A 27,231-nucleotide genomic window follows, 5' to 3' on the forward strand; every position below is an offset into this window, starting at 1 on the left:
GCTTTTTGAGGATCCTTATCCCCTTTCTTCATTCTCCTCACACCTAAGCCCCCCCCTTGGCCCACGTCCTGGTCCCCACTCCACTGACGTGGCTCAAAACTTCAGACTCACATATCCAGCTGTCACTAACACTTTCCCTAGTATCAAAAAGGTAACACAAGTTTTTTTAAATGCCCCTTCAACCTGATCCTTCCCCATGTATTCAAGGTACCACAAGTTTTTTTAAATGCCCCTTCAACCTGATCCTTCCCCATGTATTCAATGGTGCCACACTCCTTCCAGTTAGGAAAGTAAAAAACTGGGAGTCAGTGTGCTCTTTCTCCTACCCCCACATCCATCAGCAAGTCCTATAATTTCTATTTAAAAACAAAAACAAAAAATCCCACAGTCCTATTGATCCACATCCCTCCAAGGCCACCATCCTACTCCATTTTCTGGACTAATACCTGGCCTCCTTGCTTACAAGCTTTCTCATATAACCCACTGTTCATACAGTAGCCAGTGGTTGACTTTTTTTTCCCTAAAGTGGAGAGAGAAAATCTCATCCTTTTCTTGCTTAAAACACAGTTGCTTCAAAACAAAATCCAAATGCCTGAAATCCAAATAGAATCCATGGCCTACAAGGCTATAATGATTGGGCCCCTGTTCATTTTTCCCACTTCCGCTGACATTCTCTTCCTGCTACCCACTCACTGTCCTCCAGCATCCTTGCTGTCCTTCACACCAGGTCATGTCTCTGCTCACTGAAAGTGCTGTTTGCCCTCTCCAAAGCTCCTTCTTGCAGCACTCCACTTATCTGGCCTCTTACCATTGTTTCAGCTCCTCACAGAGGCCTTCATTCCCCATCCACCCAGTGTAAAGGCTACCTTCACACTCTCTCTCAAGGTCTTCATTTGGTTTATTTTCTTCACAGAACTAAACTCACATGTCCACATATTTGTTTGTGCACTTTCTGTTTTCCCTCTACAGTGGAGGCTTCATAAGAGCAGGGACCCTATTTGTTTTGTCCATACTATATTCCCAGACCTGGAACCAACTAGGTGCTCAATACATAGTTGTTGAATGAATGAATAAAAGATCATTCTTTTAGCCATTTGGTTCCAAGATTTATTAATAGTGACCCATCCTTTCTTGGCTCCCCTTTGCCCCAGCTCCCAACCCCAATCAATTTCCCCACTCCAGAGCTTCAGAGTAGTCCCAGAATGTAGGAAGTGGAATAGAATAGACTTGGACATCATCCAGGCCTCTGGCTTCCAAACCTGTTTTTTTCTTTAATGCACTAAAACCATTCTTTTATCCCAAATCTCTCACAGAACCTCTACCTATCAAATATATAAAGCAGGAGCTACCCTTGTTGAGGAAAAATACATGGAGCTTATAGCTCCAAACAACAGTTTGTTGTTTACTGTTCTCCTTATTTCAGTAACTTCATGGTACAGATAAACAGGCTGAGGCCCAGGATGGGGCCTTGATCTTCCCTGAGACACACGTTCTCTAGGGCCCTCCATTCCAGTGCCTCATCCAGTGCACTGGGTTCTAGAGTCTTTCCATCCAGAGTAGAGAAAGTTCCCAGAAGTATCTACCAAGGTAAGAGCCTAGGTCCTCCACTGGGTACCTATCCCCTCAGATGCTGTTCCAAGGATCATGTGAGGGGCTGGCTGGAGGGTGAACTGGAAGTGCAGGAGGACTGGGTGGGGAAGCTGGATATCTGTATTGCAAGGCTAGTGGGGCTGAGTGATTGGGGGCTGGGTGATTGGGAAGTGCTTCCTGGGCATGCAGTGGTCTCTCCCTTCCTCAGGATGAGGCTGCTGAGCTCCTGAAGCAGCTGCTCCTCCAGGGATCCCCGTGCCTGGGGACTGCTCTTGGATGGGGGCCCTGGAGGGAGATCCGGTGGCCTCTCCTCTTGGCTCAGGGTGCTTGTCTTGGAAAGAAGGGGTTGATCAAAGGACTTCTGGCTGGTGAAGGGGGTCTCTGGCTTGGCTGTCCACTCCCGTGTGGTAGAGAAAGAAGTAGAAGTATCCTTAGTGAGCTCAGGGAAGTCCCCTACCTCCTCGTACACTGGCTCCTCATACACAGGCTCCTCTAGCTCTTCTTGCTCTTCCACAGACCCTGTGGATGACTTCATTGGCTATATGGGAATGGAGCAGCAGGGAGAAGGCACAGAGTTAGAGTTACTAGATGTGTGTGTGTGTGTGTGTGTGTGTGTGTGTTACTGGGAATTGAATTCAGGGCCTTGAGTGTACTCCCAAGTGCTCTACCACTGAGCCACACCCCCAACCCTTTTTATTTTTATTTTGAGACATGGTCTTCCTAGGCTAGCCTTGAACTTGTAATCCTCCTGCCTTAGCTTCCTGGGTGGTTGGGATCACAGGCATGAGCTACCACACTCAGCTGTGTTGTTGGATTATTAATCAGTAACATTATTGAGCCCTTGGGGCCAGATGTTGCTAAATACTTGATATTTATGATTTCAGAACAACCTTGTGCAGTGGCTTACACAGCAAAAGAGTGAACTGAGCTGTAGAGGGGTTAAGTTGCCCAGAATCACACAGTGAAGAAATGCTAGAGGTGGGGCTTGAATTCAGGTCTGTCTCCAAAGTGCATTCACTTAACCACTCTCCTTCTAGTTCTCAGATTCTATGACTTCTCCTTTCCTCATGACATCTTACCATCCCTCATTTTCCTTGTTCATGCTGGCTTGCTGGCTCTCTGCCACACCCACACATACCCTGATAACCTGCATCCCATCAGACACATAGAACACCCAGGGCTCCAGTAACACAGAGAAACACAGGGCTGGCAGGCACATAGCTGGAGCAGGCACAGTACTCACAAAGAACATGGACAGGGTCCTCCGGTTGTGTAGTCGCCTCTGGGCACAGGTTGGGGGGGGTGAGGGGAGGGAGAGACACAGAGACACAGTGAGGCCTGGCAACAGGAGGTGGAAGTGGGGAGTAGGGGCACAGAGAAGATAGAGTAGATGATCACAGTGAGCAGAGAGGGGCACTGGGCTGGCAGGCACACCCCTTTTCCTGCGGTGTGACAAGGGTAAGGGCAGGGATCAGGTGGGGGTTAGGCAGGATGGAGGAGGCAGTCTCACCAGAGTTTGATTGGCAGAGAGGAGGGTGGCACCACTGTCATCCCCACGGATGGGCAGCAAGGGCATAGTGCCAAACTTCTGACGGGCAAGGTCAGAAGAGGAACGGCGTCGTAAGACCACTGGCTGCTGGTCATCATGCTGGTGAGAGGATGAGCAGTTGACACTGGTGGACTTGGGAGGTACTGCGAGGTATTAGGGGGTCCAGGGGACACAGAACCAGCCCTCAGCCTTTTCCTTCCCCTCACCTGGGCTTTAAGGATGCTTGTGGTCCAATCCCACATCTCATCCTCATCAGTGCAGGCCAAGTAACTGTGGGTGATTAGAGTGGATTTTAGAAGAGAGAAAGATTCATAGCTATAGGTATGGAGGAATGGTGGAAGGAAAGGAGGAGGAAAGGGGACAGGATGCAGGGCTGGGCCAGAGGAGAAGCCAGGCCAGGAGGTACTCACAGGTGCATCTTCTCCAGTATCAATGTGAAGCCCCACCTGGGAGGCAAAGGAGACCAGTGATTGGGTGACCATTAAAGCCAGCGGGGTGATGGCAGTAAGGCCTTAGAAGTGTGGGCTGGGGAAGAAAACTCACAGTGTTGGAGGCTTTAACTTCTTACGGATTCCCAGGTAGACCTTGGCACCTTCTAGAGGCCACTCCCGTTCTGGTTTAGAGCTCTGAGAATATGAACAGAGTGAGTAAAGTTGAGACATGAGGAGAAGGTCATGATTAGTGAGGTCAAGAGGTCATAGAAACATTGGGGCATGTGATCACAGGGTCAGAGAAATCATTGGGGAAGCAAAAGAGTCTGGTGAGAATAGGGGCTGAAGAATTAGAGAATTAGTATAGTTTCGGCTCTGGCTACATGGCCACTCAGCATCCCACCCCTCTAGTCCCAGGCCTCACCTTCTTCTCCTTGAGCAGTAGCAAGCAGCGGCCACGCAGCAGAAAGAACCTTTCCTGGAAGCGACTTCCCAGTAAACGGGGTGGCTCCTCACGACACCGCAACAGCCCTACCCGGGGGGTCTCACGCCGGACACCTGGGCACAGATGGGCTATGCTGAGTGGACAGTTCTGGGGAAGAGACCTAGAGAATGCTGGGTTGAGGAAGAGTTGAGGAAGGAGGCTCACCCGTGAAGAGGCAGCCAGCCTGGGCCAGGGGGACTTTTCTTAGGAGCAGGGAGGCTGAGCAGGGTTCTGGGAGCTGGCACCATTGCAGGGCCTGCTCTAGGACCTTTTCCTTGGGGTGCAGTGGCCTCTCTGAAGGAGCATAGGGGGGACAGGTATTAATCGGAATATCCATCCAAAGCCTAGAACCCTCAACTCATCTCCCACCAGTCATTCATTCATTCACCTATTCAACTATTCAGCTACAGACATGGGTTTTAGCCTCAATACCTTGCCAGGCACTGTGCTGGCCCTGGGATACAGCTGTGAGCATGCTACACATGCCTGCCCTCACAAAGCCACAGCCTAGTAATAAACAGGTAGGCAAGCCAAATAATTGCAGAACAAAAAATGCTTTGAAAGAATAAGCTGAGGGAGGGTTCACAGGGAAGCGATGGAGATAGGGTAGTCAGACAAGGCCTTTCAGGAGTTGCATTTGAAAATGAGCGAGCTGAAGGATTGGGAAGAACAAACCATGCTAAGACCATGTCGTAAGAACAAGGGCCCTCAGTCAGGAAATATATATTTGGGGAACTAAACAGCAAAGAGGACAGATAAGAGGATGGTAATGTGAGATGAAGTCTGGTAAATAAGCAGGGGACAGACATTCAGGGCTGTGGGTCATGATAAGGACTTTGAATTTTATTTTAGTTCAGTGAGAAACCATTGGAAGGTTTCATCAGGAGAATGACATAATCTGATTTATGCTTGAATTGCTCATTTGGCTGCTGTGCAGAAAATGGATTGTAGGTAAGAACGGAACCCTGTCTAGCTACTCCCTTTCTGGGGCCATACATTTTAGTGATTAATATGGGAGGCAGAAAAATAATGGTGATTACAACTAGGATGGTGAAGATGGAGAGAAGTGACTGATTCAAATGGAACCTACAGGACTATTTGGTGGGCTGCATGTGAAGATGAAGGAAAGAGAAGAGTCTCAGAGGATTCCTGGGTTTCTGGCCTTAATAACTGGGTGAACTATGGTGCTACCTACTGAGTTGGGGGAAAAAAAAACAGAAAATAGCTTGAACTTTTTGTTAGGGGAGGGAGCTATGAATCTAGTTCAGTATTAGACAATTTAAATTTGATATGCTTGCAAGAAGTGGAAGTGTCAAGTAGGCCATTGGATATGTGAGTCGGGGGTCAGAAGAGAGGTCTGGGCCAGAGATAAAAATCAGCTTATTAATGGCATGTAAAGCCATGGGAGTTTATCCAAAGAGAGATGTAGATAGAAAAGAAGAAAGAGCCCAGGGTCCAGCTTTGTGTCCTTCTAACACTTGTAGTCTAGGAAAAAAGGGGGAAGAGAAGCCTCCTTTGAGGTAGAAGGGAAATCAAGAGCTTGTGGAGTTCACTAAAGCAAGAGACAAGTACTGAGAAAGAGGGAGTGGGTCAACTGTGTTAAACGTCTTCTCACAGAGTGAGCAGATGAGTACAGTGTCTGTTGTATTTGGTAACACAGAAGTCATTAATGACCTTAACCACATGATCACACATGCCCGTGCCCACACTCACACACACATACACACACACACCCACACACACACACACACACACACACACACACACACACACACGCAGTCATACTCACCAAGCTCTCCATGCTCGAGAATCTCAAATGTCACCCACAAGTCTGTCCCTACTGCTGTCCCTCGCATCTCCAGTACCTGATTAGTCAGCTCCTCAGCAGTCAGTGTTGGGGACACCTAGGATCCAGGCAAGAACAGAGAAAGCCTACTGATCAAGCTGTTGCCCTTGCTTACCACCATCCTCTCATCTCCCACCCATTCCCTTCAGGACTGACCTTCAGGGTGACACAGTTGTCTGGGAGCTGCTGCTCTATATAAACCTCCATGATGAGGTCTCCTGCCTGGGACAGCTGAGGGGAGGGGTAAAGGAAAACACGATAGGTCAGGAGGAGGCGAGAGGGTGCAAAACCACCAAAGTCAGAAAATTCCTCATGTTGCCTCATATTCACCTCCTCCCACAGAGGTTCCTCAACCCTAACACCCAGTGTTGCTCGGGCCCTTAAAAGAAGTGGGAAATCTGGGTGCAGTGGCCCACACCTGCAATCCTAGCAGCTTAGGAGGCTGAGTTCAAAGCTAGCCTCAGCAACTTAGCAAGGCCCTAAGCAACTCAGTGGAACCCTGTCTCTAAACAAAATACAAAAAGATAAAATAAAAGGCTGGGGATGTAGCTTAGTGGTTAAGAGCTTCTGGATTTCATCCCAGGTCCCCCAAACCTCCCCCAAAAGGAGTTGGGAAACCACATTTTTAGCTGTATACAATGCTTCTGAAGGCAATGTTGCACAGTGGTTGAGAGGAATCAGACTGCCTGCATTCCAGCTCTGCTGCTCACTACAGTGTGACCTTGAACAAGTACCAAGTACCTCTCTGAGACTCAATTCTTCTTCTTTTTTAAATCTATCCATCTATCTATCTGCAATATTGGGGATTGAACCCGGTGCACCCTCCTGCTCAGCCTTCTGAGAGACTGGGATTACAGACATGTGCCACCACACCTATTGTTGTGCATGAGTTCTTTACTTGGAAGAATGAGACTACCTACTTCATAGAGTTGTGTGATGCTACAATGAAATTAAAAGTACTTGGAATATAAAAATTCTTAACTGTTGTTTACTATGTGTTTATTATTCTCACTACTTAGTCTGACTTTTTGACTTTACGAACTCTTCCTTGGATCTACATTTAGAAGTAAGGTACTGCTGCTAACATTCCACCAAGAATCCTCATGGTGTGATAAGTGGAGCAAACCCTAAGCAAATCTACTGTCCAAAGTACTCCCCTCTTTGGGTTTTCCAAAGAACTGAGGGCCTGTGTGCAGAAGAACAGGCTAAAAGGAAACTTCCTCAACTGGGTAGGTCACCTTCCTATCTTGATGTCCCCTTCTGCCCCACTTAGTTGTCTAAGCTCAGGGCAAGTTACCTGCACATCCTTCCAGGTGGTGATAAGACTGACCTCCAAGTCAATCTGAGCTACCTGGTCAGAATCAATCTGTAAAAGAACCAAAACTTTAGTGTGGGGGATGCTGGGAAAGGAGAAAAGCAAGGCAAACCCCAAGGCCAAGGCCAAGGGGGACCTGAATAAGAAGGTTGAAGGCCTAAGGAGCCAAGAACCAATGGGGTGGGGATGTTGAGAATATTATGGGAGAAAGAGGCACAGAGCTCTGGGAGGTGATTCACAAGGCGGAGGGGCACCAGAAAGCTGGGATAGGGTTTGTTGAGGTGGGCAGGATGGAGTCTTTGGTCCTGTAGAGGCAAGGGAGAAAGCTTGTAGGACAGAGATCAGGAAGCCTTACATCAAAGACAGAGATGTAGCCATCGATGAGCTCCTGCAGCACCCGCACCTCGTGTTCACCCCGACCATCTGTCTGGAACACACTAGGTGCAAACAGCAGGGCCAGGTTCCGCGTGCACATCTGGTTTAGAGCTGCACACTTCTGCACCCTGCAGAGGAGTGCCAAGGTCATGAGGAACACAGCTCGTGCACCCCTTCACCAATTCATCTATTCATTGGGCAAACATTGAGCCCTATTCTATGCTAGACCTTGGCCTAAGCTCTAGAGATATAGCAGTTACTGGCCTCAAGGAGCTCACAGTCTGGGGAGAGACAGTTAAAGCATGGATGATTGAACCCAGGGCACTTTACTACTGAGTTATATCCCTAGTCCTTTTTATTTTGAGACAGGTCTTGCTAAGTTGCCAAGGCTGACCTTAAATGTGTGATCCTCCTGCCTCAGCCTCCTGAATTGCTGGGATTACAGAAGTGTGCCACTGTACCTGGCAACAGACACTTTATGTAAAGAGCAGACAGTACATATTTTAGGCTTTTAAGCCATAAGTCTCTGTTGTAACTCCTCAAAACTCTGCTGTTGTAGTGCAAAGAAAGCCATAGAAAATATATAAATGAATGGGTGTGGTTTTATGCTTAACATACAAAACTTTATTTAGAAAGTCAGGCAATGGGCTGGATTTTGGCAATGGACCTGTAGTTGGCCAATCTATTCAATGCTGAATAACCCTCAGTACAACATAGCCAGGGATTCACCCCACAACAGATGGTAAAGGTAGATCTATATCTTATTCATCTCTGTAATTTTTATATCTATCTGATTTTGATTAATAAAACAAAATAATATTAATTGCTATCCATTTCTAAAAGCTTACTATATACCAAAAACTATACTAAGAATTTCACATGAACTATCTCATTTAACTCTCACATAGCCTATGAGATGGATACTAGTCATTAAATCATCTTCTTTACAGAAATGAGGAAACTGAAGCTCAGAGAGAACAAATAATTCACCCAAAGTCACACAGCTAGAAGGATAGGAGCCAGATAAAGCCTATGTCTGCCTGACCCCAAATTCATTCTTTGAACCTTAATGCTCCAACACCTTCCCTTAACAACTGTTTGTCAAATGAGTTAATAAATGAAATTGCAGAGTTGGGTTGAGGTTAGTTGGGTTGAGGGAGGGATCCTGCAGAAGGCCTGGCCATACTGACCGATAGAGATGTCCAATGAGGGTGGCCAGTGTGCGGCGGTTGACCCGAGGCAAACAGCCAATCACTTCTTTGTATTTCTCCAAGCGCTGATTCTTCTGAGGCAGTTCTGGGGATGGAATGGAGGAGGGTTGGAGAGGATTTAGGAAGAGAGATTAGAGGCTAGAGTGTAGGGAGATTTTATGGAGACAAACCCAAACGACCTCCCCTGAGCCAAATCTTCTGGATGACCCTCCAGTGGGGAGTGTTGTGGGGCCGGCTGCCCCATCCCACCAGAGAGTCTCATGGATTCTGATGGGGGAGGTTGGAGATCCTGGTGGAGTCTTTGCTCTTAGGGATCTTGGTAGTACCAGCAGCTTCCCTCCAGCGAGGCAGCAATCTAGCAGAGGTCACAGGGTCATCAAGCTCGCGAAAGAAGCGTTTGAGTGTATCCGTGACATCCTCCACGAAATGTTCCCCTGGTCGGAGCTTCACTGACCGGGCATCCCTCCGGAACTCGGCCAGGAGGCGCAGGCTGCGGGCCCGAGCACCCCCTTTCCTATATACACCTTCCAGCCTGAGCCCTGAAAACAGTCAGCAGATTCGTCATGTGCAAAGACATGCCACCACCCACCCAGCATCCCATCTGTGCCCCACTACATGTTATGAGATTGTTGGGGTTGGGAGGGGTCAAGGAGGAGGAAATCTGTGCATCTGTGGTCTGGATTCTCAGCTTCCTACTCAAGTCTTTATCCTCAGAAAATCCTTCCCTGACCTTGGCAATCAGGCTCATCCCCATCACTCTCTTTCTCTCACCACTTTTATTTTTAAATAGTACTCTGAAATCACATTATAGTTAATCTGCATTATCCTTAGATTCTGTATTTGAGCATTTCTCTCCTCACTAAAATTCATTTGTAACCCTAAAATCAGTAAGTTGCCCCTCTGTATCCATGGAGGATTGATTCCAGCATCCCCCACAAAATCCACAGATGCTTGGGCTGGGGATATAGCTCAATTGGTCAAGTGCTTGCCTTGCATAAACAAGGCCCTGAGTTCAATCTCCAGCACTATTCAAAAAAATCTACGGATGCTCAAGTCTTCTATATAAAATGGTGTAGTATTTGCATATAATTTATACACATCAACCTGTACACATGAAATCATTTCTAGATTACTTACAACACCTAATATGAAAATGCTATGTAAATAACTGTTATGCTATCTATCCTACAGAAAAATGACAAGGAAAAAAAGTTTACACATTCAGTACAGATTCAGTTTGTTTTCCCCAATTATTTTATCTTTAGTCGGTTGTGTACATTGATGCAGAATCCACAGATACAGAGGGTCACCCATACTTCTGGTGTTTTTATGGTCATTTATGAATGCATTCCAAGTGGAAATTCAAACCCTGTCAATGCACATGTTCCTAGCTAAGGTCTCAGACTATAAACAAATGTTCTTTTCATGGTTTATTCAGAGTCACATTTTTCACATTTTTCGTGCTTTTTGTTAGTGATTTCATTGTTAAAATGGCCTCAAGTATAATGCTGAAATGCTGTCTAGTGTTTCAAAGAAAGAATGCTGTGATGTGCCTTACAGGAAACATTCATGTGTATTAGATAAACTTCATTCAGGTATGAGTTATGCTGCTGTCGGCCTCAAGTTCAGTGTTAATAAATCAACCAGATGTATTAAATAAGGTATCTTTAAACAAAAAAACACATAGAACAAGGTTTCAATTGATTGGTTGATGAAAATGTTGAGACCGGAAGTTCAGAGGAACCTAAACTTATACCTCCCTTGGGGCAATAATTCAGTACTACACTAAGTGTTTGCAGTGGCCTTATAGAACATAACTGCAAATGAGAACTGATTATATTTGTTTACCTTCTTTCTTTTTGGTAATGGGGATTGAACCTAGGGGTGCTTTACCACTGAGCCCCATCCCCAGTCCTTTTATTTTTTATTTTTTTATTTTGAGACAGGGTCTCACTAAGTTGCTGAAATTCTTGCTAAGATGTGAGAGTGGTCTTGAAACTTAGAATCCTCCTACTGCAGCCTCCTGAATTGCTGTGGCTATAGGCATGCTCCACCACACCTGATATATTTGTTTTCTTATTACTTGTCTGTCCTATTAGTCTAGGAACTTGCTAGGGTCTTCCCTGTCCACTGCCATATCCCCATCATGTGGCACATTACAGCTCAACAAACACTATGGAAAGAACACAGTGGTGCAGGAACCCTGAAGGGGAGGGTGTGACCACACACCTTCTCTGAGGTCTTCTCACAGTGACTCAGACAGAATTCCTTCTTTGAATACAAGGAGTCTGAGAAGAGGATGGGGGTCTAGCCAGATTGCATTGGGGAAGCCACTGAACTCCTACTCCTACTGCCCAGGTATGGAGAATGTCATCAGCCACTGACTATCCATTGTTCGTGACTGGTAAGTACAACTCTTTTTAGGATCCTAGAGGTGCCTTTTCTTTTTCTTGTTTTCCTTTACTGCCCTTTCTTATATTTTATTTATCTTATTTTTTGATGCTGGGGATTGAATCCAGGGCTTTGTACCTTCCTTACTTTTCTGTGAGATTTTCTTCTCAAAATTCCTCTCTCCTAAAGAGATAGGAGAGATAGATTCTATTTGATCCTTGCTTCAGCTGGAGAACAAAACAGAGGCCCAAAACTCACAAAGAGTTCCAGAGAGCACTAGGTATAGCTGGCATTTTTTGCCTAGAAAATCTTTCACCCAGAATAATTCTGCTGAGACCTTCAGGGATTTTGCTGCCTGCACAGCCTCATGACTGCCCCTCTCTGTTCCCCACGATTCTACATTCTCGGTCCCATTTCCAGGGCTGCTCTTACCCCCCTGCCCACGCCCCACCTCCGAACACTTACTACCTGCCAGGCCCTGCACTCCATGCTTGATGTGCATCATCCCACTGTCATACTATCCTGGAAAAGCAGGGCTGCTACTTCCGTGTTACAAATGAGGGAACTAAGACTCAGAAAAGCAAAGCAGCCAGCCAAGAGTCATGCGGCCCATTGGTGCCAGGTTGCAATATTTGGAGGCAAAGCTCTTTCAGGTGATCCCCAACTCTGTGGCTGTTCTCTGCCTACCGCCCCCCCCCCGCCCCACCCACTGGCTCAGGTTCAACCAGTGCCCACTTACCATGCTGGGTGACAAAACTGATGCAGGCATCCACAATGATGGGAATGTCACTCCGGCTCATCTGCTGCTCCTGCAGCCCTGTGCCACCTCCACCAGCAGCGCCCCCAATGGCTGCATTCCATGCTGAGAAGTCCAGCCGGCCTTCCCCCTGCAGATAGAGGGTCCTGAGACCCAAGAAGTCTGAGTTAGAGCCAGCTCTAGAGTCCTCTGACTGAGAGGCTCAGAAGCACAGGGACCTGACTTCCCAGATACCAGCAGAGGGCAGCAATACTCAACCTAGATGGTCCCTGAACTGGGGAAGCAACTTTGAAGAAGCTGGCAGAGGTCCAGTAGGCTATGGTGGATTCAGTGGGCTGGGCTCCAGAGAGTCAAGCAGGGGACACAATCAAAAGCAGGAGGAACATTTACCTTGCTGTCTCCACCAGGACCAAATGCTCCTTTTTGTCTGGGGTATCCGCTGCAGAGACCACACCTACAAGGAGAATCATTATCATCATAGTTTTCAGCATAGTGATAATTATTAAGTACTTCAGATATATAGGCACCAGGCTAGGAACCTTACAAACTATACTCCACTAAATCCTATGAGTTACATACTATATTGTCATGCTACAGTTGTTATATTACAGCACAGAGCAGTTAAGCAATTTGCCTCAAATTACTTGCTATAAAATGGTAAAGCTGAGCTCAAACCCAGGTCTCTTATCTCCAAAGCCTAAAATATTGTCCTACTCTGTTCCTACTTTAGAAGGAAGGACAGTAGTGAGGGTACTCAGTTCCCTCTCCCAGTTCCCAACCAGCAAGTGATTCCAAATAATAATAACATCAACAACAACACTTCTTGAGTACTTGTAAGTTGCCTCCAATCAGACTCTGTGATAAGTGCTTACATGCATTGCCTCATTGGAACCCTCTGAGGAAGGCCTTATTATTGTGCCCATTTTAAAGATGAGAAAATAAAATCATGGAGAAGTTAAGTAACTTGTCCACTGGTACATAGTGGTAAGGTAGGGTCTAAATCTGGGCAGTTTCACTTCAGAGTTTATGCCTAACGTTATGACATTCTACTGTTTCCCATAGGATTCCAAAATTTAAAATGTCCACTCCCACCTACCTCCAAAGCCACCCTTCAGCCCTGTTCCCATCCCTGCTCACTGATCTCCTGCAGCCGCCGTAAATGCACCATGTCCTCAGGGGCTGGGGGACCAGGGCCCGGTGCTGGACACAGGAAGAGGTGGTCACCACGAAGGAGGCCGAACCCTGACAGCCAGAGGCCAGAGGCCAGGGCTGTATGGGAGGGGGACCGCAGCCACAGGCGGCCCAGCCGCAGTAATCCTGGGCCCAGCAGCTGGTGACAGCTCAGCGGGGAGAACCACTGCAGAGGCAGGAAGACAGGAGAGAAGAAGGTGGGGGAGAGAAACAGAGTGAGCAGGTGAGAAAAGCAGAGAAAGAATGAAGAGAAAGCAGAAGGAAACATGGTGGGAGAGAGTACAGGAGAGAGCCAAAGAGGAGACAAGACATAGATAGGAAAGAAATTCAGCTTAACTTGCTGCAGCCTACAGAGAGAAGATGCCTATGTGGCAGCCTTATGGCCTTAACTGGGGTGTGGGGGTAAGAACGAATAGGTGGCCAAAATGTTCCGAGTGAAGGATCGTGATACCCTGGGAAATCCCACCACCTTAGGGTGCTAGGGGGAGACTTCATGGAGGAAGTTTGAGGTCTACCTCAACGCAATGCTTCTCATACTACCTTTGGTAAAGGATCCTTTCTTTATAGTTCCAATTCATCACTATCCAATACCTTTGTTAAAAACAACAAAAATGAATTGCTAAAAAAGCTGAAATTTGGGCTGGGGGTGTAGCTCAGTGGTAGAGTGCTCACCTGGCATGTGGGAGGCACTGGGTTTGATCCTCAGCACCACATAAAAATAAAATAAAGGCATTGTGTCGATCTACAACTGAAAAAAAATGTTTTTTTAAAAAGGTGAAATTTTAAAAAAATACAAGGACATACAAGCCCTTTAAACTTAAAACTTGTATAATAAGATTAAACACACAAAATTACTCTGCCAAACTGCTATAAGAGATTTGAAATGCTTCCTTTCAAGTTCTGTGCATATCTTGTCATGAACTGAAACAAACAGGGGACTTGCATGTGACACAGTCCTCACACCACTGCCTTAAAGGATGAGCTTGGGCTAGAACATGGGTCCGTGGTAAAGCACCTGTCTAGTACTGGGTTCCATCCCCAACCACAAAAAAAAAAAAAAAAAAGATAGACTTGGTAAATACAGGTGATATAAGAGGTGACCAACCTGGCTAGGAGGGTCACGGCAGAGTCCTGAAAGGCTGTGGAGACAGTTTGTTAGTGTGAGTTAAAGGACAGGAAAAGCAGGAGTCAGAAGCTAAGGTGAGAATTTCCTACTGAGAAATGTCAACCACTGCAGAGGTGACCTAAGAAGGTCAGAAGGCGGCCCCCGGACTCTGGACATGAGGGGTGACCTTCAGGGTAGCAGTTGGGAGAGTCTTCGGGGAGGAACACAGCGGTGAGGGATTAAGGAGGAATTGCAGGCTGCATACAACTTTCTGAGAAGTTGTCAAGAAGGGAAGGAGGGCGCCGGGGTGAAAAGTTGAAGGTGGGGCAGAGCTTAAGGAAAAGCTGTTTTAGGACGGGCGAGATTGTCGTCATCATCATCATCATCACCACCACCATTATTATTTCAACACCCACATATGGAGAGCTTGCTATGTGTGGGCCTCACATGTCACTTAATCCTCATCCCCAGGGGGTAAGTCTTTTACACCCACTCCGCAGTCACAGACGAGGAAAAGCTCCCAAGGCTGAGAGTTGTAGAACTCCAATCCCAGGATGTCTGACTCTGACTTTAGGGCCTGAATTTTTAATTCCAGGAACAAGGTCTGGGATGGAGATACTGCCTTGTCTAGAAATGGAGACCCTGAGCCTGGCAGTAGCACATACCTGTAATCCCAGCAGCTCGGGAGGCTGAGGCTGGAGGATCATGAGTTCAAAGCCAGCCTCATCAACTTAGTGAGGCCCTAAGCAACTTAGTGAGACACTGTCTCTAAATAAAACATTAAAAGGGCTGGGATGTACCTTAGTGGTTAAGCGCCCCTGGGTTCAATTCCTGCAGAGAAGCTGAAACTAGCTTTGCCACTGAGATCCTGGAGACCCGGGAGAAGGGGAACAAAGGGTGGGCATCAGGAGTCCAGTGGCAGCTTCACTGTGAAGTCTGGGGCATGTACTCTGGAGACAGAGTCTTGAAGTTTTTTCCTGTGCTCAGCTGCTTCTGTAATTTTGACCAAGTGACTTCATAACCTCTAAGATGTAGTTTCTTTATGTGTAAAATATTAATAGTGCTTACCTCTGAGGGTTGCTGTGGATATTAAATGAGATATCAAATGGACAGGGTTTAACACAGGGCCTGGCACAGTATAAGTGCTCAGTCAACTTCAGCTGTTTATTAGTGGAAGTGGCTAGAGTGGCTATAGGAATACAAGCGGACAGGATGGGGGAAGGGCGGGGATGAGGGAATGATGAGTGTGGGAGGGGTCTCCGTTACCTCACCTTGCCCACTGCACTGGTCCAGGCCTCCAGACTGTCAGCTCCATCTGTACCAAAATGCTGGATCCTCCCGCCCGTGAGGATGAGCTCAAAGGAAAAGGGAAACCTGCAGAGATGATGAGGTCAGGGTGGAGAATGGGGGCCAAGGAATGGCTATCAGGCTGGAGACTGGGAAGAGCACAGGAAGCTATTACCTCTCAAGGTCACCGGGGTCAGTAGGTGGGGGATTGATACCCAGGCATATAACATCCTGGGGCTGGATGAGACTGAGGGGTTCAGGACTGCTTTCAGATGCAAACATTTCCAAAGCTGCTCCCAGTACACACCACAGGCGGGAAGGAGCTAAGTGGGAGAGAAATGGTCAAGGGGACAGCAGACCTCTGCCCCCATTGTCAATAGTTTCCATTTACCAGATATTTATACTCTGCCAAGGCTTCTGCCTATGTATGATCCTACATAATCTTCACAATAATCCTATAAGGTATTTCATTCAGTCCTGTTTGCACATGGGGAAACTAAGGTTCAGTTTGAATCGCTTCTCCAAGTCACATAGGTAGGAAGTACCAGGGCTGAGATTTGACCCAGACAGTCAGAACTCAGAGCAGAGGCTCTTAACTATCACCCAGAGCTACCACCTGGCATGGGCTGTCTTTCAGCTCCAGCACCCCAGCCCACTCCACCTCCCCATCCCAGCTCTGTCTTCCCTTTCCTTCTCAGGTACACTCATGCCTATCCCACTTTCTGTGCCTGTCATCTCCCATCCTCATCTCACCATCACGGCCCCTGCGAGAGGGAGGAGGCCCAGGCTTGTTGCTGATGGGGCCACAGTACAGAAAGCTGCTATAGGTAGCGGGCACCACCACCTCATTGTATACACCAGGGCAGGGGTCTGCAAGAAGAAAGGGTGATCAGGTCAGACTAGTGCAATGCAATGGCCTGACCCTCCTTGGGGAAAAGATCCAACGAGGGAAGACCACAAGACCCAACTTCACTGGCAGCATGGCCAAGTGGGAACAGAGAGGGCTGGATTCTTCACTGCCCAGATTGAAGAAGGTGGCAGAGAGTAAGGAGACAGGGAGGCCTCTAGCCCAATGCCATGTCCACTGCCTCTTCCCATCAGCCAGTCAACCAGGCAGTCAGCTCTGGGTGGGGACCTCAGAGCACGGGCCATTCTGTATCTTGACCCATTTGGCCTGACCAATGGAGATCAGCATCACTAAGCTGACCACTCCTCTAGTGATCACTGTCCCCAGGGAGATGAGACCTGATCTATGGGTTGACTCTGTCAGGAGGGGACTGGCACTAGTACCTGGCACATCCCAACCCACCGGGGAGCCTGACCTCAGGTCTCATCAGACATCTCACGAGCCCAGGAAACAGGACCTGGAGGGTCTGAGAGGTTGGGAAACTGCCATTGTGATTGACTGGATGATGGGGTGATTGGGGTCTCCTGAAGAACCACATCACAGGTTGGGGCTGAGAATTCCTAGGGAGAGAAAAAGGAGGTACTAGGGGTGGGGTGATCACCTGGGGGTAGAAGGCCAGACAAGCCACCATCAAGGGCTGAGGGGGACCAGGGCTCCTCCCCATCAGAGGCCTCAACGCAGAGGAGCTGAGTCATGTTCTTCAGCAGATTGGGTCCTGCTACAGCTGAACACAGTGCCTACAGGAGGAAAACACCTCTGTCAGCCCCAAACCCAACCTGAGAGCCCCAGAGACAGTCCTCTGATCACCAAAAACAGCCTCCACCACCCAAGTCAGAACAATCCAACTCAGACACTACTTCCTCCGCCTTCCATCATCCCCAACCTGTCCCTCCTACCTGCAGAAGCTGGCTATGGTCTGGATACTGAGGGTGAGGCTTTCGGAACAGACCCAGCCGGTACTTTCGGGAAATGAACTCTCCCCGAGGGCCAGGGGCTGAATCTGGATGTAGCCCCTCACCTGGGGGTAATGTCCCTGCCCAGAAGCGGTTGGCACGATCATTTCCCAGAACAATGAACAACTGTAAGATGACAACAGGCAAAGGCAAGTGACCAGAACTCAAAGAGTTCTCAGATATCCCATGCCTGTCCCCAAACTGGGTCCAAGTGTTTTCTTTTGGATGCTCTCTTTCCATGCCTCCCCACTACTCCCTTCGCAGACCTCACCTGCACAATCTCATTACTCCACACACTTGTGTCCAGCTTCAGGCTCTGTACCTTGGAGATCCCAGACCCCAGGGCCCGGTGCTGGCCTGTTAAGGTGTGGGGGGCATGTGGCTTAGGTATCTGAGTCCAGCCCCAGCTCTCCTCCCTCTCCCCATCTGGGCTGGAGGCTGCAGCCCTCACCTGCACACTGCTTGCAGATGACCACCCCCAGGTTGACAGCAGCCCAGTCGGGGCGGGACGCCCTGCAGTCTGCACAATGCCGGTTTGCCCGATTTGACCAGATCTTCTCAGCCACCTCGTAGTCAGACAGGGTCTCGGTTACTGCTTCCTGCAGAGCGGCCGCCCAGCTCTGCCGAGCCCCCCCAGACTCGGCTGTGAAGCTGAGGGGTGGACAGCCAGTCCGTGGGCATGGACCTCCCCCCATGTCCCATCCCAGTGGCCATTCCTGTAGGAGCTGCCACAGGCCACATCTGGGCCAGCCCAGACCCTCCTGACGTCTTGATCTTGCCCACTTGACTCCATCAGTACATATCCACTAGTGTCCTATAGAGGCCCCCAGTCCTCTGTACCCTTGTGCCTCCCCATAAAAGTCCCCTAGCCTGCCTCCCACCAGTTCAGGCCCCACCTGAAGCAGCGGTGGGGTGTGAGCAGATCAAAGCTTCGATTCTTGGTTTCTCGGACACTGCATCCTTGTAATTCAATGAAGCAGATCCCAATGCCCAGAGAGAAGGACTGGTAGAGCCAGAGGATGGGCACTGTGAGTGGCCAGACCAAGTCGGGCCAGGCTCCTGAGCACCCATACAGCCCTCTTTACCTGCTCACTCTTGTACAATGCCAGCTCTCCAGGGCTCAAGGCAGCAAACACCTTGGCCTTGTATCCACGAAGCTCTAGCATGCCAGTGCGGAGGGGTCGGGGTGGGTGAGGGGGCCTGGGGTGGCCCAAGAGGCGCTGCTCCTTCAGACAGGATTGCAGTGTGGAGCACCACATGTCCCGCTGAGCTGGTGGGGGAACAGGGAAGCAGATCAATGGGTGTTATGCTCATATAGCCTCCCCCTTCCCATCCTGGCCCAGCAGACCCTGGCCCTCACCCTCACTCTCTGTGCGGAACACAAACACTCTCTGTCCAGTGATGACCTGGAACTTGTTGTCCTTGCTGCTGCGAGTCATCTCAATGGCAGTCAGAGGGATCACACCCTTGGGAAAAGGGTCCTGGAGAGAAAGCCAATGATTCATGGGGACAGGAACTGAACCATGTATACTGACCCCTAGGCCCAGTGCTGACCACTCAATCCATAAGCAATGGTTATAGCTGCTAAGCCGCTACCTTAATGGCTGTCATCAGGCAGATGGTGACCATCTCCCCACAATGAGCTTTCAACCCTGAACCTCTCGGCTCCCTTCTCCCTCTCTTTTGTCTCCTTAATAGCACCTCCGGTCCCCCACCTTGTCACTGCCAAAGTACATCAGACTTCTCCCGTTGAACTGCACAAAGCGTCTCTGGAAGACATAGTTTCTAAGAAAAGAATGAGAGGCCAAGATCAGTGAGTGTTTGGGGATACATGGGGTGGGGGATCACAGAGTTTGGCAGCACTTGGGACTTGCTCCCCACACCTCCCTATTCCCCTTCTCCTCCTTCCCTTCCCAGCAGCCCCACCCCTGAGGCGAGAGCTTGTCTAGCCAGCCACTGAGCAGGGGTGTGGGGCGGTCTGAAGTGGAGGAGAAGCTGGCGTAGGGTGAAATGAGGTCATCATTGGTCTCCTCTGTGTCCAGGGTGGGTAGTGAGAGGGCAGAATCCCCAGGTAGCTCAAGGCTGGCATAGCCAGCATCTTCCCGTGCCTCCAGATCCTGTCTGCTGAGCCTTGTGGGGGCCAGAAGAGAGAAGGACACACGTTAGACTCATGGATACCCTCCTTCTAAGTTCTCCATCCCCACCCATAGCACCTAGTAGAATACCTTGCAGGTACTAGATCTATTTTTCAAGAATACCTTGCAGGTACTAGATCTATTTTTCAAACAGGGGATAGGGAAGCTGGGAACCTAAAAAATTAGCATGGAGTTTCTTCCCTAAGCACACTTGGAATTTTTACTAAGAAAATTTTAGTTATTCTCCTCTGCATTAGTATTACTGGCGTGAAAAACTGGGGAAAGACTGATAGATGGCTTCCTACCATGGAGGTCCATAGCTAATGCACATGTCCTATTGGTTCTTTCTTAAAATGTTCCTGACTTTCTCTTCCTAGACAAAGGATCCACCAACTCTCACTGGGGTGATGTAAATTGCCTATTTGGTCACCTGCTTTCATTCTTGCCTTCACTCCCACAATCCATTCTCCTACAGCCACTAGTTCTCGTTTAAAAATTATAAATGAGGTCATTTCACTCCCTACATTAAACCCTTCAATAATGTCCCATTTGCACTTAGGCTAAACCTAAATTCTTTGCCACAGGCAGCAAGGACTTACACAAGTCTGCTCCCTGACCTCATCTTGTACTGCCCTTGCCCTGGCTTTCTACATTTTCCCCTCTTCAGAGACTTTGCATGTGCTGCTCCCTCTGCCTAGTACACACTTCCTTCCATGTTTCCATGAGCTTCTTTTCTTCATCCTTCAGGTCTTTTTTTTTTTTTTTTCCCACCTCATATACTCAGAAAGGCCTTCCTTAACCACCCAAGAGAAGTCCTCTATTATTCCAGTGGTTCTCAACCTCAATAGCACAAAGTCACTTGGTAATCTTAAAAATATCTGTACGGGCTTCATAACAGACACTTAAATTTGAATCTCTGGAGTGGGGCCCTGGCATTTGCGATTTTAAAAGTTCCCCAGGCTATGAAACAGCTAGGGTCAAGAACCACTATCTGTTTCCTATTCTGAGAAACTGAAGCAATCATATGAGAATGCCTCCAGACTCCCAGTCCACATTTACCCATTGTCATGCATTTATTCCTTTGGTGACTATCACAAGTGCCCCATCTAGAGCCAGACCCTCCTCTGTGCACATGATCCTACTCCTCCCACTTACACAGACATAGCCCCAGACTCCCTCTCCGCATGGCTTGTTTCTCCTCTACCAGATCATTCTTATTCACTTATACACAACATTCCAGCCTACAAAAAACCCTTTGCCTAACTCCACTTCCATTACTCACAGTTGTTCCAGCTCTCTGCTCTTCTTTGCAGAAAAACTCAACAAGGTTGTCTACACGTTTTTAACTCTTCTGCTTCCATTTTGTCTCTCTCTTTTAAATATCTTTAGTTGAAGATGGATATAATACCTTTATTTTATTTATTTATTTTAGGTGGTGCTGAGGATTGAACCCAGGGCCTCACATGTGCTAGGTAAACACTCTACCACTGAGTTACAACCCCAGCCCATCCTTCCATTCTCTTTTAAACCCACTCTGATCAGGCTTTTCACTTCCACCACTCCAAGACTGCCCTTGAGGAGGTCTGCAATGACCAACACATGGCCAACTCCAGAGGTCAGTCCTCTATAACATCTTAGCAGCAGACCTCTCAGGAGTATATGACACAGTTGGCCTCTCTTCCTCCTCAGGTGCTTTCTTCACTTGGCTCCTATGACACCACATTCTCCTGGTTTTCTTTCTCCTTCGCTAGCCATTTCTTTTCTGTTTTGCTGATTCCTCTCTCAGACCTCTTGATGTGGGGGCGGGGCACCAGGGCTCTGATCTTGGTCTGCCTCTGTGCATACCCACCCATACACACCCATCCAAATGCTGAGAACTCCCAAATTAAAATCCCCAGCTCACATCTCTCTCCCAACCTCTATATTTGTATACCCAATGATCTATTTGTCATCTCTTCTTTGATGTATAACACACACCTCAAATTTAACAAGTCCAAAATGACTCCTGTCTACTCCCCTCCTTCCATCTGCTTTAAGTACATTCTTCCTTGTCTCAGACCATGGAAACTCCGTGAACTTTTATTTGCTCAGAATAATGCTAACCAACAGAATGTGACCTAATATGTAATTTTAAAATTTCTAGTAGCAACATAAAAAAAATTTAAAGAAACAGGTATCGTTTTAGTAGTATATTTTATTTAATCCAATATATCCAAAACATTAACATTTTAGAATGTAATCAAAATAAAAATGACTAAGATCACTTATATCTTTATCTGTTATAGTTATTGTATGTTTCTTTTCTTTTCCTTTTTGTTCTAAGTCTTTGAAATCTGGTGAGTGTTTCATACTTACAATACTTCACAATACTGACAAGCCACATTTCAAATGCTCAGTGATCATATGTGGTTAGTGGTCACCAACAGGACAGCACAGACTCAGACTGAAGCCTTCAAAGTCATTCTTGACTACTATTTCCTTTTCAGAGCCCAAGTAAATTTGACAGTTTGCCCTGAAAATATAGCCACTTCTTATATCTCTATTACCATCGCTACTCTGAGATCTCTCACCCACCAAACTGCAATAACCCCTTAACTGGTCTCTCTGCTGCTTTTGCCCTCTACATACCATTCCCAACACATCACCCAGAGGGATCCTTTTAAAATTTAAGCCAAAATGCTGAGGGTGTAGCTCAATGGTAGAGTCCTTGCCTAGCATGCTTGAGCACCTGGGTTTGATCCCTAGTGCCGCAAAACAATAAAATAAAATGTAAGTCAGAACCTCTCCAATAGCTTCCCATTTCACTTAGAGTAAAAGTGAAAGTCCCTACAAGGTCCTACCCTGTGGGGCCCCTTTACCTCTCTAACATCTCATCTCACTCTTCCTAGCCTGGCCCATCAGCCCCAGGCATGCTGACAGTCTCACCCAGGCACATGCACTACTTGAATCGTCTATCCTGCTTGGGACACTCTTTCCCCAGAAATCTTTTTTTTTTTTTTTTTTTTTAGTTTTATGTGGACACAACATCTTTATTTTATTTTTATGTGGTGCTGAGGAGCAAACCTAGTGCCTCATGCATGCTAGGGGAGCACTCTCCCACTGAGCCACAACCCCAGCCCTTCCCCCCTCCCCAAAATCTTTATGGCTAACTCCTCAGCTCCTTCGAGCTTTTGCTCAAATGTCTTCTCCCTGCCACTACCCCAGAACTAGGGATTGAACCAGGAATGTGTTACCACTGAGCTACATCCCCAGCCCCTTTTTATTTTTTATGTTGAGACAGACTTTCACTAAGTTGCCCAGTACAACTCAAATTTGTGATCCTCCTGCCTCAGCTTCCAGAGTCACTGTTGTTAGAGGCCCAGTTTATGTCTTCTTGACACTCCATTTTTTTTTTTTTTTTGTACTGGGGATTGAACTTAGAAACACTTTACTCCTGAGACACATCCCCAACCCTTAGCATCTTGCTAAGTTGCTTAGGGTCATGCTAAACTGTTGAGGCTGGCCTCAGACCTTCGATCTTCCTGCCTCAACCTCCTGAATCCCTCCTGGGATTACAGATGTGTGTCACTATATCCACCTTCAATGACCCTTTTTTTTTTAGTTGTTGATGAACCATTATTTTTGATTTTTTATTTATATGTAGTACTGAGGATCAAACCCAGTGCCTCACACATGTTAGGCAAACATTCTGCCACTGAGCCACAACCCCAGCCCCTCCTTCAATGACTTTTAATGAAACACTGAAGTCTCCTCACATTGCTCCTCAGTCCTCTTACCCTGCTCTATTTTTTTTTCACGGTACTTACACCATTTAATATACTACATAACTTACATTTATTAATTGGCTATTTCCAGGACAAGGACAGGGATTTCTGTGTACATTGATCTATCCCAAGTGTCTATATCAAGCATGTAATAATAGTTGTATAACAAACATTTTCTGAATGAAAGAAGAAAAAGTGCTTCTTCTAATTTTTAATGATGTATCTATTTGCCTACTTCTTTTATTTCCTGTTTACCCCATTGATTCATAAGGTCTGCTAAGTTCATTCTGTATCTTGACTACCTGCCTGGCACACGGTGGACACTCAATACACATTTGATGAATAAATGGACACATGACCACTGCTAGTTCAACTGCTCCTCAAGCTTCCCCTATCCTCCCACTGTTCTGAGTACTCACCTGTGTTCAGCCCTGTCCTGACAGACACTTCTGCCCTCTCTTCTGTCGGAGGCACCTGGGACCCCCACAGGCTGGACACCATAGTACAGACAACCAGGATCCATAATGTGCACTGATGGGGTGAGGAGAAGGGTAAAGAGAGGGGAGAAGAGATCAGGTGGGAGTATCTGAGGTCCAGAGGGGCACTACCCCTCTCCCCTGAGCCTAGGAAAACCCACCTACCTGTGCCTGTTGTGGGCCTGAGGGCAGGGATGGGGGCAGCTGTCTGAGAGCTGTCTCGAGTCCTGAGGAGAAAGGCCTGTTGCTTATCAAGGGACTGAGGAGGAAGGACCATCTTCATGCCCTGCTCCCCTTCTCTCAGCATTGGATTCCTAGGTAGCCAACTCCACTTACATGTCCTGAGCTGTCTGTGCACTGCCTCTTAAATCCAGGCCAAAGTAGATGGCATTGGGCATCATCTCCATGGTATTCAGAGTTGAAGGCTTCTCAGAGGAGCAGGTAGGGAGAGGAGGAGAACTTGGGTTGGACTCTGAGACTTTAGACCTTTCTGGTCCCCAAAAAGGTGGACTCAGCCCAGGTCTCTGGGTGGTAGCAGGGCCACTGAGCCCACTAAACACTGTCCTGGGCTTGGGCACGGGTTTTGGGGGTTGGGTTTGGGGGGCTGGGCTAGAGGATGGCTCCATGATACTATCCAATTTGGGATCCAGAGAGCTCTCTGCAGTGCCCGCCTGCAGTAGGCGCAGGATTCGTTTCCGGTGCCCTGTGGCGCTGATGCCCAACTGCCTCAGCTCCTCGTGGCCCAGGCCTTGGGCTGCACCCGCTGTAGCAAGGCCATGCTGCCGGAACGTGTCTGCATACTGCTCCAGATGCACCGTGGCCAGCCACACAGCGATGTCCAGGTCCTGAGGGGCAGCCATGGGGGCTCAGGCCATTGCTGGGGGGAGGGTGAGGGTGAAGGGAGGGCTCAGGCTGAGATTCCCCCCACCCCTGCCCCAAAGCCTGAGGCGTAGACAGGGGTACCAGCTTCTAGTCTTCCTCAAAAGAAAAATGCCCAAAGGCCTGCAATCTGGAGGCAGAGCCACCCCAGAACATTAGAGTCCCTCCACATATAGTGGAGGAACGTGAGGTCCAGCAAAGGAAAAGGTCTTGCCCCAGGTTCACAGGAAGCAGTATTAGTGTAGCCCCCTCCCACCCAAGTGCCTGCCCCTGATCCCAGGCCTAGGTCACACCTCTGCCCCTGTTCCTATAGATTCAGCTGAGTAAGCAAGGGTACAAGAGGGGGCGCGGAAATTAGTGTAGCCAGATCTAGCTGTGGAATAATGTGGGGAGAGAAACAGGCTAGGTACAGGGAAGGAGGTGCAGTCCCCACTCCCACTGGTTTCCAGAGCCTGAGGTTCGGGCTGAACATCCTAATCCTGGTGGTTCCCAGTTCCTCCTCCCCTTCCACCTATTGTCTCTTTTCAGACTTCCTTCCTGTCCCTTTAGCCTGGCCGCCTCCACATCCTGACTGCCTTGGTCAGGCTGCCCAGAGGGCCCTAACCAGTCCCAGTGTGTGGGATCCCAGCCTGGGCAGAGGCCACTTAGGGAACAGGGGTGAGTGGAGAAACAGGCTAGAGATGAGAAACCAAAGGCCAGTGGGTAGTCCAGGGCCTTCTTCATTCACCACTCATCCGGGGCATGTTCACATGTGTGTGCGCAGACACCCTGCCTGCAGGAACTCAGCAGTGTTAAAATTACCCCCTCCACACCCTTTTCTCCAAGCCTCTTTTTCTGAGCCTGCCTTTCCTCTTCCCACATCACTGGGCTCAGATCTCTAAAGCTCTGTCCCACAGGGGCAGCCCAACCCTAACCCTGGTCTATTCCCTGAATCTCTGATTCTGTCTCCCCTAAATTTTACCTTTGTCTTGTCCCTGTCCCCAATCACTCCATCTCCACCTCTGCCTCTAAATCTATCATTGTCCCTCCCCTTGTCCCACTTCTTTTTGTTCTCTGTCATTAAACTTGTCTTTGCCACGGTCTTCAATTCTAACCAGGTCTTATTGCATCTCTGGCCTCTGACCCTGGGTTTCTGTCTCCGCCTTTGCCTGCACAGCTTTCTCCCTGTCCCTCTTCTAATCAGATCCTAACTAGGACTCCCCCTCCATCCCAGCATCAGTTCTGGCCTCCCTCTGCCTCCCTCCAGCCGGCCGGGCCCTATCCCCAAGCCAGGGCTAGGTTGCTGAACTTCTGGCCCTGAGTCAGGGCCCAGTTTCCCGGTGACTCAAGCCGGGCGAAGGCACGGGTCTGGGAGCCAGGAGGTGCAGGCTGGACAGAGGTGGCGGGGGCGGACCGGGCAGCGCCAGGCAGCGCTGGCTACGCCGAGGGAGGGGGCAAGAAGGGAGGGGGCAGAGGCCTAGAAACCAGAGGGAGGGGCAGGTCGTGGCGGGGAAGGGGAGAGGGAGGGGAGAGAAGAGGGGGAGGCCGCCGGCGCGGAGGGGCCCTGGGAGCCCACGACGGTCCTGGAGGAGGTGATGGGGTGGAGTCTGGGAAGTAGGGACCCGGGGTCGTGGGGGACCTCACCTCACTGCGCGGCCGCCGTCCGCTGCCCGGTGCCCGCCGCGCTGTCCGAGGCTCCGGGTCCCTCCGCGCCCGCCCCGCCTCCCGCAGCCCTCCCCCGACGGGCCGGCTCCGCCCCGCCCCGCCGGTTCCCTTTGCCGGGCCCCCGCCACTCCTTGTGCAAGCGCGGCCCTTCAGATGGTTTGGGCTCCTTACCCAACCGCCGCAGATATCTCCGGGTCTGACCCGCGCTGCCCTCTCGCAGAACAAGAAAGTGACCAGAACACGGTTGGGGGACCGAGACAGCCTTAGGGAGAGGGACCGAGAAAGAAAGAGCGCTGCGGAGGGCGTCTTTGCTTCTTCAGCCCTACCGCAGGGAAGAAGAGGTCTTGCTGTTAGTCTTCGGGGCACCTCTCCCGTACCCACCAGGGTGGCTGGACCCTGGCACCCAATTAAATGGGGACAGAGACTACGTATCCCCAAGTCACGGATAGGCATTAGCCTTCCTCTGGAGCCCAGCGATTTGGCTGGGGCAAACTGGAACGGAGGCCCAGAAGAGGAGTCCAAAGGGCTTCGTTGCCCCCAAGAACCCAGCCTAGAGTTTTTCCTGAAGGATAAGGTTAATCAGGCAGCATCCCCACTTCTAAACCAAAGTTTGGGGTTGCCTTTGTGGGTAAGGCTGGCTTCCTTCAATGGAGACCAATCAATCAGCCTGACTCTCCCAAGTGAAAATTGCTTGCAGGGGTCGGGAGCTGAGGAGAAATTCTTCTTCTCCCCTCTCTCATTTCATTTCCTTTTGTGGGAGCTCCAACCCTGCAGCATGTCCCCCAGAGCCTGAGGCACTTCCCTCTCAGAGTAGGGCCAGTATTGAGCTTTGTGTGGTGTTGGTGGGGGGTGGTGTGCTGGCCGGCTGTGTTTTCCTGTTTGTATGAGAGGAAGTTGGCTGTGAGTCAGCAGACACAGGAACTGTTAGTAGCTGGGGGAGA

The 27,231-nt window shown here is 48.9% G+C and overlaps 1 protein-coding gene across 3 annotated transcripts; it reads right to left on the reverse strand.

Annotated features, from left to right (window-relative positions):
* Window positions 1-1,107: 1,107 nt before the first annotated feature.
* Arap3 (ArfGAP with RhoGAP domain, ankyrin repeat and PH domain 3) lies at window positions 1,108-26,348 on the reverse strand. 3 transcript variants are annotated; one of them, XM_026384410.2, is made up of 33 exons: window positions 26,270-26,348; window positions 24,104-24,644; window positions 23,933-23,994; window positions 23,711-23,822; window positions 19,319-19,522; window positions 19,108-19,177; window positions 18,753-18,873; window positions 18,478-18,662; window positions 18,289-18,395; window positions 17,844-18,043; window positions 17,664-17,749; window positions 17,336-17,518; window positions 17,041-17,176; window positions 16,286-16,402; window positions 15,708-15,855; window positions 15,517-15,619; window positions 13,087-13,306; window positions 12,340-12,403; window positions 11,932-12,095; window positions 9,128-9,340; window positions 8,781-8,886; window positions 7,571-7,718; window positions 7,198-7,266; window positions 6,057-6,131; window positions 5,844-5,958; window positions 4,220-4,348; window positions 3,995-4,128; window positions 3,683-3,765; window positions 3,550-3,585; window positions 3,346-3,409; window positions 3,101-3,238; window positions 2,834-2,872; window positions 1,109-2,128 (listed from the first exon to the last, which is right to left on the reverse strand). In XM_026384410.2, the coding sequence occupies exons 2-33, from the start codon at window positions 24,625-24,627 to the stop codon at window positions 1,643-1,645; spliced, it is 4,641 nt and encodes a 1,546-aa protein (XP_026240195.2). In that variant the 5' UTR covers window positions 24,628-24,644; window positions 26,270-26,348; the 3' UTR covers window positions 1,109-1,642. The 3 variants fall into 3 exon arrangements, with proteins under 3 accessions (XP_026240194.2, XP_026240195.2, XP_026240196.2); XM_026384411.2 differs by having other exon boundaries at window positions 3,101-3,271; window positions 24,104-24,612; window positions 26,270-26,329; XM_026384409.2 differs by lacking the exon at window positions 26,270-26,348 and having other exon boundaries at window positions 1,108-2,128; window positions 3,101-3,271; window positions 24,104-25,027.
* Window positions 26,349-27,231: the final 883 nt, after the last annotated feature.

This window comes from Urocitellus parryii, chromosome 1 (assembly GCF_045843805.1).
Source record: "Urocitellus parryii isolate mUroPar1 chromosome 1, mUroPar1.hap1, whole genome shotgun sequence".
NCBI classification, from domain to species: domain Eukaryota; kingdom Metazoa; phylum Chordata; class Mammalia; order Rodentia; family Sciuridae; genus Urocitellus; species Urocitellus parryii.

What these genes read in the sequence shown, in the direction of transcription:
- Arap3 (XM_026384409.2), bottom strand. Translation starts at nt 24,627, where the DNA reads ATGGCTGCCCCTCAGGACCTGGACATCGCTGTGTGGCTGGCCACGGTG. An exon ending in CCACCTGGAAGGATGTGCAG is followed by an intron (nt 6,132 to 7,197) that starts GTAACTTGCCCT and finishes CCCTCCCCTCAG; the next exon opens with CTGTCCCAGGCAGGAGACCT. An exon ending in TACTGCTCAAGGAGAAGAAG is followed by an intron (nt 3,766 to 3,994) that starts GTGAGGCCTGGG and finishes TCATATTCTCAG; the next exon opens with AGCTCTAAACCAGAACGGGA.